Here is a 12,426-nt window from a genome sequence, read left to right as displayed (position 1 = left end):
ATGGCAAGACAAACGGCGTCTCAAAACGGCGTCATTGATTGGATTATAAAACGCCGTAAATAACGGCGTTGTTGCCGATTTTCGCGCGGTTTTTACGGCGTTTGGAATCCCGACGGCGTATTTAGCGGCGCAAATTCTGTTTTAAACGCCGTTAAATACGGCGTTTGGATGTAAACGCGATTCATTTATTGCGTTAATATGACCCTTTTCGCTTGCCATAACTGCTCACCCTTGCTGTGTGAAACCGGCGTGGACTGAAGCAACCCGCGTTGCTACTACTGCGCCGCTTTTTTGGGTCTGACGAATCGACGCGCATATTTTGCGTCGACGTATTTTTTGCGTCGACGTCGTCGATTACGTCGACGCGTTGTCCCAGCCCTAATTCTCTGTGAATTCATATCTCAGGTTTTGACTGCAAATGTCATGTCCATAACACTGAAATTGCTCCTCTTCCTTAACAACTTCAAACTCGCATTCAGATCTGACTCAATACTGATATCTTAAGTTAAAATAATGTTGAATGTACTTGAAATATATCAGACCAAACATTTATACTTCATGGTTATTTTTAGTGCTTAATAAAAGTAAAAGTTATACACTACAAATACACTTATTTTAAGTATAGTTCTACTTTGGTTGTTCTTCAGTGCACTTAAACTAGTATACTAAACACCAGCAATACTTCAATTCATTAGTAATACTTTATAATAAGGCTGTATTTGTTAACAGTTAGTAAATGACTTATAGCTAACGTGAACTATGAATGAACAATACTTCTACAGCATTTCTTAATCTTAGTTCATTATAATTATCTACATTTATTAGTACATTTATACAAATCAAATGTTGTAACTGTTAACATAAATGTCCCATGAACTAACATAAATAACTGTGTTGTACGTTGACATTAACAAACATTAATAATAGGAATAAATACATGCTGAAAAACTATATTGTTTATTGTTTGTTTATGTTAGCTAATTTGTTTACTAATACAACCTTTTGTAAAGTATTACCATATGAATATATCAATACACTTTATTAGTAGTCTATATTATAGATTAATGTTTTCTATTTTAAGTACAAAAAAATTGTGTGTAAAAATAGTACATTTACTAAGTGTACTTAAATAGTGTGTATGGATAAAAATGCAATTGTCCTCTTCTTATTTGTTACTATATAGAACTGAAAATGGGTTACAATCGCAATTTACCTCAATCCTAAGACATTGATTGTGAAAATATTGCTACATGATCCCTTTTAAAATATTAGTGGCTTTGTTCAAAACCATACAGTGCATGAATGAAGTGAATGAAGCCCATAAAGTGTTGATCAGATGAATTACATTAGCTGTCAAATAATACAATGTCAAAAAAAGGTCAAAAATGCCCCCAATTGTAGGACTTTAAAAAGGTACTGCCACAGTGACAGCACTGTTTGACCATTTTATAATGTATTATAATAGTTTTTCGTGGGGTTTTAAAAATGAAATATCCAGTACAATTTGCTTTGGTTGTCTACAACTTTTAAATTAAAGTACATCAAATCAGACAATAATTTGCAGTCATTTAAAGTGTCTTTATATGTTCTTTATAGTGTTGTGCTGTTTACCTAACCTTGTTTTAAACCCTCTCTTTTGGCACTTTTCCATTGCATAGTACCCCACGGTTTAGTTTAGTTTGGGTCGGGTCAGCTCACCTCACTTTGGCGTGGTTAGCTTTTCCATCGAGTTTAGTATCACTTCGGAGGGGGAGGGATTATAGGCGTGTCGTTATATTTACGCTGCCTACTGCTGTGACATCATACACGTGAGAGCGTTGTTGTACATTCCCATACATTCATTTATTTCTCAGTCTGCCACAAAATTAAAATTGGCCACCACAAATAGATGTTTGCACATCGCGTTTATAACTACCTCTGTCTCACATGACAGTTTCTGTTCAAACACCCGACCCGTGGCGTCAGTCGACGGCGCTCCGCTGAGCCTCATTCAAGTTGCATTTAAGCGTATATAATGCGGACGTGCACGTCGCGAATGTGCCGCCACAAACTGCAAGTCTGGAAAAAACTGTTATGGTGTCCCGGATTCTCAAGCTGCGGATGTTTTTCATCGCTAAAACGGTGTTTGGAAACTTATAGCAGAACACAGATAACAACATGTTTGCTTGAGACAGCGCAAGCTAGCAGTAAGCTAAAGCTAATATTTACATTATAGCGATGACGTGACGATTCTCTCAGACCAATCAGTGATCTACAGTGTTTTCGCGTCACGTTTGGTATCAGCTCGGGTCGCTTGGAACCCCAACCGAGGTGGTACGAAAAAAAGTATCGGGTACTACGTACTGCACCCAATGGAAAAGCTCCCAAAAGTAAGCTGACCCGACCTAAACTAAACCGTGGGGTACTATGCAATGGAAAAGCGCCATTTGTCTATCACCAAATGGAAAGGGGGAAAAGAATGAAGGTGGAGTAGGAAGTTGAGGAAATTGTCACCTTGACTTTAATGACTCTCTTCAGTTTTAACACACCCACTCTCAACACCTGATCATGAGCAAATGTCAGTAACTGCAGAACATACAGTGACCCCAGAAGGATCCAGAAATTAAAGGCACATCTGCAAATAACACAATTTTAAATTAATTAAAATTAATTTGAATGAAAAGAAAGTATTTACAAAAAAGTACATTTGGTAAAATTCAATAGGTTTATGCAAAGTGTGACATGCTTTGTCAAGCATGTAATGGATACTCAAAATGTGACCTCTGCATTCCAGCCCAACCCATCCCAGAAAGGAGCTATCCCTTTAGCACCCGAGGAGCAATTAGGGTTAAGGTGCCTTGCTCAAATTCACCACAGTCGCCATCTCCTCGAACCAACAACTCTCAGCTATAAGCCAGACTCTCTAAACACTAGGCTACATCTTTATTTTTAGATACATTTGTAAAGATTATTTAAAAGATTACTACATTATTGTGATGAACGACTCTGCTAAGGCCCTTGTTTGAGCTTCCTGTAACTGAATTCATGGATAAATCCAAGCAGTTAAAGTTGGTGTTTCCCAAATCTGTTCTGGGCAGTGTCGAGGAAAAAATTCCCCCTGAAGTGCTGTTGAACTGATTTAACTTCGGAGTAAATTTCTACAGAGAATTACACTGTATGCACTAAATATGCACTTGGTTTAGTCTAAACGTAACTTGAATTTGTTTTAAATCATTAGGTGTGATTTTGATACCTTGAAAGCCTGTTTAAGACCTGGGGCCTCATTTATAAAATGCTGCGTAGAAACCATCCTACATTTGATCTTAATCATTTATCAAAAATGCATGTGATTCATAAACCGAACGTACGCACAGAAACCGCGTGTACCCCTTTCTTTCAGATGTGAAATCTATAAATCGCAAATGATCTTGAACTTGATCTCTGCCTTTAAACGATGGATAATTAATGTCATAGACATATAAAAGAGCAGCAATAATGGCTTATATTTTAAAAACTTGCAGCAATCGGACATCTACTCAGACCCTGACGTGGCATAAGCACTTTTTCACGTCAAAGACTGTGGATTTTTGTGATCAAATCTGTGCGTATGCACGCTTTATAAATAAGGCCCCTGTTGTATTTTCTTATGAGGTACCTTTATACAGTGATTATTAGATTTATCAGCTCTTTAGTCAAAGCTGTATGACCTGAAACGAGTATATGTCATATTAGGGGATTGATTCAGAGACATTTATCCTAAAGGGCTCACTTGCTTACCTAACATCTGTTATAGAAAAAATGATCCTATTGAAATGAAAAATAACCTGTAATTTAATTGAATTTGTAATTTGAAATTTGACTTAAAATCGTATAATTACTGAGATATAGCCTTTTAGACACAATCCCTATTTATCAATAATAATACGTTTTGTGGTCAGGTGTAATGCGTAAAATTAAAAAAACTTTATTTTGTAGTTTTAGCAGAAATAAACATTTAGAGCCTTGTTTATTAAAGATTTGATTAAAGCTACAGTAGCTACATTTCAGAATCAAAAACAAACAAACAAACAAACAAAAAATCTTACAAACAGTAGAAATACTTAAACATTTCCACTATCATAAATGATGGTTAAACAAAATGTGCAGTGCTTTCTTTAGAACTATAGGTATTAATACACTAATGCAGAAATCTTGGTCACGCCTTGGAGATATTTCTTATTTTCTGTTCATTCTCAGAACACAGCTCTTCCTCCAAGATCAAAGTAAGACCCCTGACCATGAGCATGGGCATGCTGTGGCTGTCTATAAATATGCCTGAGGGGTAAATGCAGGGAAGATCGTGGGTCCTGGCAAAGACGTACCGAGTAGGAGGGAAAGGGATTATAAATGGAGGGTGGGGCAGAAGAGGAAAGTGAAGGATCCAGAGGAGGGAGCAAAGAAGGGTGCAGTATCATATCTGGTAGATAGGGGGCAGCAGAATTCACCTGGGAGAAGGTGCCTATCTCAGTGGGAGCAACAGCGGGGTATGCATTTGAAGAGGCAGTGCATTGTGCATGGGCTGAGGTGGGAGCAACATGGGGATTTGGAAGGGAAGCATGCACTAAATGAGAGGTGTTTGATGATTGAATGGGAGGAAAGGACTGAGATGAGATCTGGGAAGGGTTTGCTGTTTGGGGAGGAATGTGAGAGAGGGAGGGATTAGGATATGACTGTGTAAATTGAATTTGGGCCGTGTTAGGGATTCTAGGAACGCTATGAATTGAGTTGGATGATGGCAGAGTTAGGCTCTGAAGTGGATGTGGACCAGATGGAAGGTGAGTGGAGAAGGGGTAAGAAGGGTGAGATTTTGGACCAGGATTAGATCCAGGAGTGTTGTACTTGGGAAAAGATTCGGGGAATGCCGGTACTTGATATGCTGTGGCAGGGTGAAGTGTGCTGGAAACAGCCTGTATATGGCCTTGATGGACAACATTGGTGGGTTGGAGGGAAAAAGGGCCAGCTGTTGGATAAATTGGGTTTGTAACTGATGTGACAGTGCTCAGACAAGAAGTAGGTAATGATTGTGGAAGTGTAAAAGAACCAGCTGTTGGAATTTGGGTAGATCCATAAGTATTGAGGTGGTGGCTATGATTCTGTTGAACATGGGGAAAGGGGAAGACAGTTGTGTTGGAATTGGAGGGAGTCATTATAGTGTTAGGAGTGGACTGTGCTGGAGGAAATGGAAAAGCAGTTAGGGTCATGTTTGGTTCAGATGGGGTAAGATTGGGGTTGGAGTTGCACTGTGCCACAGCGGGGAAGGGGAGGGCAGTTTGGGGCAGGGTTTGGCATGGAGGGGATGTTGGGTCAGGATCGTTTGAGGACTGCACCGGAGGAAAGGGAAAAGATGTTTGAGTTGAGTTTTGGTCAACAGGAGTTGATGCGTTGGAGGAGCTTAATCCACCTTCATCTACTTGATTTTGAGCAGGGTCAATAGTTAACCCAGAACGGTGACAAGAGGAAGGTGGGATAGACTGGAAAGTTGGATCTGTAGGTGTATGGGGACTTAAGTTGTCCTGACACTGGTCCGGTGGAAGAAGAGAGTGATATGATGAAGGTGGTAGAAGGTGCGGAGAGGTGCAATGAGATAGAGGAGGGTAAGAAGAGCCTGGAGGAGAGGTTGCAGATGATGGTAAAGTAGTGGAGGAGATCTGAGAAGAAAAATCTGATGAAAGTATAGATGAATATGTGGACATAGAGGGTGGAGAGCCAGTAGTGGAGTCCTGAGGAAGCTCAAGGTCAGAATTCTGTGTGGAGGACACACCAGAATAGATGGAAGATGACTGAGGCATAGGTACTGATGGGTGCACTGAGGAGCTGAGCTGAGTGGTTGGAAAAGTTGACATGTATGCAGGAAGGTCCATCATTTGACCAGACCTGTTAGAAAAATAGAGCCATCTTTAAATAGCATGTTCCCAAACAACAACCTTTGGCATTAAGTGTGGAAAATATATAAAGCAAATTAAAGGTCTTACCCATCCATCATGGTGTTGTTTACATTATTGTCCGAGGTTGTTTGCTGTTGACTCTCCATTGAAGAGGGAATGTCAGACACCTCAGAAGTCAAAAATGCTTGACTAAGGACAAGTGGTTGGCCAGAGACTGTCTGTTCTTGCAGAGATTGTACATCTGTGTGAAAGTTTTGGCCTGTGATAGGAAGGCCAGTATTTATCATTGACAGGGCAGAATTTGTAAGTTCCACAGATTGTTGGAGGACCTCAGTAGAATCACAAGGGTCACATGACTCTACAAGAGAGGGCCAGAGAGAAAAATTTTATGTTTTAATTTGTCTGGTTGTGTATATAGGCAATATAAATGTGTGTGTGTGTGTGTGTGTGTGTGTGTGTGTGTGTGTGTGTGTGCGTGCGTGCGTGCGTGCGTGCGTGTGCGTGCTTGCTTGCGTGAGTTATATCGATTCAGAAGTACATTTTCTCACCAATATCCAGGGACTCCTCTTGATTGGGAGTATTTTTCCTCTTTAACCTTGCCTCTCTTTGTCTGGGAAAATTGTTAACAATATTTTAATCTCAATTCAGGTTTTGTAACACCTCTGTTATTGTTAAAGGGATAGTTCACACAAAAATTTAAATTCTGTCATTAACTCACCCTTAAGTTGTTACAAACTTGTATACATGTCTTAGTTCTGTTAAACACTTGTAGATATTTTGAGAATTTTTTGTAACCAAACCGTCTTTGAGCACCACTGACTATTTTTCTTTCCTACTATGGAAGTCGATGGTGCTTTTGTTTCCTGCGTGATTACAAATAACTTCCTTTATGTCTAGCGAAACATAAAAATGTGTACAGGTTTGTAACAACTTGAGGATGATTATATGATAACATAATTTTTATTTTTGGGTGAACTATCCCTTTAATTGTTAACTATGTGTGTAACTCACTTCTTGCAGTTCATTCCATTCTCTCTAAAGCCTTTTGCAAAAGGATTGGAGTTGATCTTTAGGTCAGTGATCTAGGAAAAATCAAGATATAAAAAAATTAAGAACTCTTCATTTAGCAAACCTGCAATTGAAAAGAGCAGTTTCTTTTGCTTGTAGATGAACATTTTATTCTGTCTATATATGTTTTTAGTCTTTTCTGCACCTTGCTGTTCTGGTATGCAGTGACCGTAATGAACTGTGTTTCAGGAAAGGTGAAGGAGTGCTGAGCTCTTCCCCACATCAGCACATCTCGTGCTTCAATCACATGGATGCGTGGCTGGTATCGATGGAGGGAGTGGAGGATGACCTTTGGAAGAAGGAGAGTTTGACACCACTTTCATTTTATAAAGTATTACTTACAGCTTTTTAATAATAACAAACAATGGTGTAAACTTTAATGAAAAACAAAGACAAGGGAACATACAATGAATGCTTTGTCAATAATTACTCACATATCCTTGTGCGTCTAATGTGTTATTGGTGAGCTTGGCCCGGTGGAAGGATATGGTTCGGTTCTGCCAGTGCTCTCCAGTCGCAGGTGAATCTGGGTGGATAAAGACGCGGTCTGGTAGCCGAGCCTCTGCCCCACCTACAACCTGCCAGCTGTTGTCCTGAAAACGGTAGCGAGAGGAATCGACAGGTACAATGTCCAAAAGAAGAATGTAACGCAGTGATGGGTTCAATCCTGACAATTTCACTCGCAGCTGTGGAAACATTCTCCTGGGAACAGAGATAAATACTTTTAAATTAAAATAAGTACATGTTTAAAATAAACACTATAAAGTAGCATGGCCAATATGTCAAGAAAAAAATGACTTAAGTAGGATGTCAGTCATGCGTTTCTTTAATTGAAGTAGCGTTAATGAACAATAAAATGCGCTCACCTGCCCTTCTTTGTAACAATCATCTCGGTGCCAACTGAACTGAATTGCTTCCACAATGATGCATTCTCAAGTTCCATTTTGACAGTATCCTGAGGATTCCCAGGTGTCTCGACAGTGGCAGGAGGCGGCTGCAGCAGCCGCGGAGGAAGGCCACGAGCAGCCATGTCACATGTTGTTGGGTATAACGGCACATGTGCTGACGGCTCACGATCTACAGGCAACAAGTCAGCGTTAACTACAGTAAGATGCCCCCTGTATTTTGTGTTTTATCAAAGAATTGCACAAGGAAATGTATGGGTTTCTAATACACTGATGATCTCTAAACAACACTAAATATTCATATTTAGATAACACTTTACAATAAGATTGGATTTGTTAAGATTAGTTAATGCATTAACTAACAAGAACTAACAATAAGCAATATAGTTTTTTTATAATTTATTAATCTTTGTTCAAGCCAATACAGTTATTTATGTTAGGTGATGCATTAACTAATGTTAACAAATACAACCTTATTGCAAAGTGTTAACCATATTTAACATAACCTTATAAAATACATTCATATAATTCTTAAAAAGTGAAAGTACAGCTTTCTGCATTTGTAAATTGATCTACATTTAGTTAGAAATTCATATAATTGCAGTTGGAGGAGGTATGCTGGAAAATTCAGTGCAGAGGGGTAAGCAACAGTTGTATAAACAGATTATATGCTTACATTAGCGTAATGTAAAATGTAAGGTTTTTATCAACTTTCATTTTCTCACTTCCAGTGAGTTGTTGAAATAATTTTTTAGGTGTTACCAATTGAAGTCATTTTTAAGGAGATCCAACAGTGTACTTTATGTACTTGAACTGAAAATGATGCGCTTAGATGTATTTGTCCCTTCATCATCAAATATAATTTAAGTAAGGAATAGTTGACGACGGGCCATTGAATAAGAAAATTATGGACACCCAAGGTGGTAATAATGCGGGTATGCATTATTTTCAAATATTTCAAAGGACTGGAGTCACAAACATTGCTCAGGTGCCTATTTTTAAGAAATTTGACAGGTCAGGTGTGCGGTTTACAGAAAAATAATCAACAACCATGGAACATTTCTCAGCCAATCAGAGTAAAGCATTCAACAGACCCCACTCACTTATAAACAGTTAGTTCCTGTTGCCGGTTGCATAAACCTTTAAGACTAGTCTCAAAAGTTAGTCATGATTTTTTTTCTTCAAGACTGATCATAACTGTTTTAAGTATATTACATAGAAAGGTAGATTGGTCTAATTTAAATCCAAATAATAAGACTGATTAGCCCTAACTAATTGCTAGTTAGTCAGAATCATTCTTAAGACGCACTCTTAACGTCACTGCTATGTTTATGCAACCGGCCACAAAGGTGTTGATTCTTATGATAAAACACAGCTATGACCACTTCACCCATTTTGTGTATCACTGTGCAGCATCCTTAGCAACATCATGTGAAACATTCTGCTGCTGTTCACAGTCAGTCAGGGACTATTTTTTTCAGTAGAAGGTAATTTTACTTCATAGAAGTTGCACCGATACATTTGTACGGCTTTAATATTTGTATTCTGTTGTAACCGTTTTATAAGAGCAATAAGGTACTAATGCTGAATCATAAATACTTCACAGCTGAAATTACTCTGCTTTACATCATTCCTACCCACTCCCGTAAGCCATGACTTTCCATTCACAATACATTTTGACAAGCATGTTGTTATTACAAGTGGAATACTCTTTCCTTCTGTGGGTTTTTCATTCTGTTGAAAATAATGAATTCTTTCTTACCTCTGTAAAAGCAGTCGCCCAGTCTCTGTGGTCCCAGAGCCAAACTAGGATACATTTCCACACCTAGCATTTTTTTGGTGGATGTCCTTTTCTACTTGCTTTCTGGTTTCTCAAATCAGCACCTCACTCATTGTAAAGCAATGCTGTTTAAATGGTTTAAAGGTTTCCTTTGCGTTTCAAATATTCCAAAGGATGACTGTTCGCTTCTGTATCTTTTCTTCTAATGCCTCTCCGTTTGTCTCTGCGTGTATTATATAGGTGAGTGTACCTTCACACATTTGCCAAATGGTGAGGTCTTCACACGTCCTCCCTTTTCTTCTGTTTCTCCAGGCTTCATCTCTTGGGTCCTGCACCATTGTTCTTAAAACACGTGTTAAGTAAATACAAGCTCTTTCTCATAGACATAGACTGATAATGGATGAACAAAACTGTCAGGCCAACTTTTCTTTTAGTGTTGTACCACTAAATCTATGACAGAAATCCAAAGAAGCTGTTATATTTACAGACAGACCCCACATCTGAATTACCCTACACTGAGAAAAAAAATCCTTGTTGCACTTAAACTTTTAAGTTTAATCAACTTATATTAATCAATTCATGTTAACCTCATTGATTAGTGAGGAGTTGCTATAAATTATAAAAATAAAGTTGAAATAACGTAAGCTAATTCAAGTAATTTAGAGCGACTCCTAACTAGTCAAGAAAGTTATTATTTGTAAATTTAAGTTGATTAAACTTAAGAATTTAAGTGTAACAAGGAATGCACACGGTGAAAGCAACTTGCTATTTTTAATTTTGGGCTGTGATAAGTTGACATAACTTATAAAAACAAGTTGAAATTGTTTAACTTAATTTTTTTAATAAATTTAAAAACATATTTTGATTTGACAAAAATGCTGCATTTTTATGTAGCATGTAAAACCCACGCTTATGTTTCCAAGATTGGTTCTTACATGTCTGTTTAGAACCTTTTAAGCACTTTTATTTTTAAGAGTGTATTTAAAATGAATAACATGTCACAATCTTCACACTGTAAAAATTATATTTTCTCAATTATATTTTACAAGTTGTGACAACTCATCTCTGTTGACATGACTTGTAAATCTGAATTGATTTAACAAAAAAATTAAGGCAGCAAAGTATTTTTTACAGTTCAGTATTCATGAAACGAAGAAATACCCAGTGACCGACTGTTTTTGCCGTGATTGTGAAGTGCTCATCAGATAAATACTTTTCAATCCCATGAGGCCACAGGAGCTGAGATGATGACAGATTCAAAATAATATAAAATACCATTTCTAGGCCTACTGATTAAATTGTACATATTTAACACCTGAGTGAAAATGTTTTTAGTTATATAACATGTAAATATACAATGTCACATTACAATGCAAACATGGCCGAATGCCAAAATTAGCTGTAACAGAAGTTGGAGACAAGCATGATGATTCAAGAGTGCGTCCGTTCTCAGAAAAGAGTCAATTCCATATGGTTCTGGATCTTGGTTTCATGGAAATTTAAGCAAAACTAAGTTAGCTTAAGATGCTGTAAAAGATGACCAAAATGAAAATGCTTTGTGAAGTTGTATGATGGAAAGTACATATGGACAAAGCTTACTATTGTCCAGTTGGTAAATAGACTTAATTTTGTATGTAACATTTCTATTTTAATTCAACATTTGCTCTCTGTTCAGTTCAATGTCTGCTCTCGGTTGGTGGTGAGGCGTGGACGCCTGTAACACACAGTTTGGTCTTACTGCTGCAGTTTGGTCTCAAAGGTAAACAAGGATTCTGACACAACATCAAAATGTGTTTTAAAAAACAACCCCAGATTAACACCTGCTTTCAAGGATGCTTTTTTTGCATGCTTTTGGTTCACAAAAGATTTTGCTAAACTGATTTTCATGATTTTTTGGCATCATCTCAGTGAATTCTTTAATATCTATCATTGATCATACCAATAAAGGTACTATAAAAGACTAATTTGTTAATACCTTACTTTTAAGACAACATTTTTTTAAGTAAGCAATAAGGTACGAGAGGCTGTGCTGTATCATGAATAAGTAACGGCTGAAGGGTGTTGTTAGGCATGACACAAAGCGGAGTGCCTACAACCCCTTCAGCCATTACTTATTGCCTCTATAAAACGGTTACCACACAATTTTTAAGTAAAAAAATGTATTAGTGCAACTTTCATGAAGTTAAATCAATAAAAGCATTCATTCCGCTAGAAAAAATATTCCTCGACCGTGAACAACAACATTCCAATGTGTAATATGCATGAAAGCTCAAATAAAAACCACAAACCATTCTCAAACTGATATGTGTAGTTGCTAAGGGCGCAGTGATAAATAGAACCATTGGGTGAAGCGGTCATAACCGCGTTTTATCGTGAATAAAGCACAGCTATTGATCATAATCAGAATCAAGGATTGGAACTAGCTGTTTTATAATAGCTAATGTGAAGTTACATTTAGATGACCTTGATAAAGGCCAGTTTTGGACCTTCTGACAGGTCTACTGCCATGATGCTGCTCCAGAGTTACCTTAACATTGTTGTTGTAGTTGTTGTTGTTGTTTTTCATTTACGCAGAGCTGTGATAAAAGTAAGGCTGGGAGAGAGAGGAAGTGGAGGTGCGACCCCACCTGTCTTTCTCAGGAGGGGGTGGACGTCATTACCTACCCAAGTGTGTTCACTAAAGAGTTTATAGGGACTCTAAGGCCTAATGGCAGCTAATGTGTTTATGATTGTCCAGGTGTGCCTCTTGTAACAACAGTAGCACCACTAT

The 12,426-nt window shown here is 37.9% G+C and overlaps 1 protein-coding gene across 2 annotated transcripts; it reads right to left on the bottom strand.

Moving 5' to 3' along the window:
- Positions 1-3,988: 3,988 nt before the first annotated feature.
- Positions 3,989-10,412, bottom strand: tbx6 (T-box transcription factor 6). 2 transcript variants are annotated; one of them, XM_065257547.2, is made up of 8 exons: positions 9,639-10,412; positions 7,838-8,048; positions 7,406-7,673; positions 7,117-7,260; positions 6,915-6,985; positions 6,452-6,513; positions 5,991-6,261; positions 3,989-5,892 (listed from the first exon to the last, which is right to left on the bottom strand). In XM_065257547.2, exons 1-8 carry the CDS (start codon positions 9,706-9,708, stop codon positions 4,212-4,214), a joined length of 2,778 nt encoding a protein of 925 aa, XP_065113619.2. In that variant the 5' UTR covers positions 9,709-10,412; the 3' UTR covers positions 3,989-4,211. The 2 variants fall into 2 exon arrangements, with proteins under 2 accessions (XP_065113619.2, XP_065113618.2); XM_065257546.2 differs by lacking the exon at positions 9,639-10,412 and having other exon boundaries at positions 7,838-9,565.
- Between the last annotated feature and the right edge of the window lie 2,014 nt (positions 10,413-12,426).

The sequence above is a fragment of the Paramisgurnus dabryanus genome, chromosome 1, assembly GCF_030506205.2.
Source record: "Paramisgurnus dabryanus chromosome 1, PD_genome_1.1, whole genome shotgun sequence".
Lineage (NCBI taxonomy): Eukaryota > Metazoa > Chordata > Actinopteri > Cypriniformes > Cobitidae > Paramisgurnus > Paramisgurnus dabryanus.
This window is presented reverse-complemented; position numbering and strand designations above follow the sequence as displayed.

What these genes read in the sequence shown, in the direction of transcription:
- tbx6 (XM_065257547.2), bottom strand. Translation starts at nt 9,708, where the DNA reads ATGCTAGGTGTGGAAATGTATCCTAGTTTGGCTCTGGGACCACAGAGA. An exon ending in GGGCGACTGCTTTTACAGAG is followed by an intron (nt 8,049 to 9,638) that starts GTAAGAAAGAAT and finishes TGTTGCCTGTAG; the next exon opens with ATCGTGAGCCGTCAGCACAT. An exon ending in AATGGAATGAACTGCAAGAA is followed by an intron (nt 6,514 to 6,914) that starts GTGAGTTACACA and finishes CAATTTTCCCAG; the next exon opens with ACAAAGAGAGGCAAGGTTAA.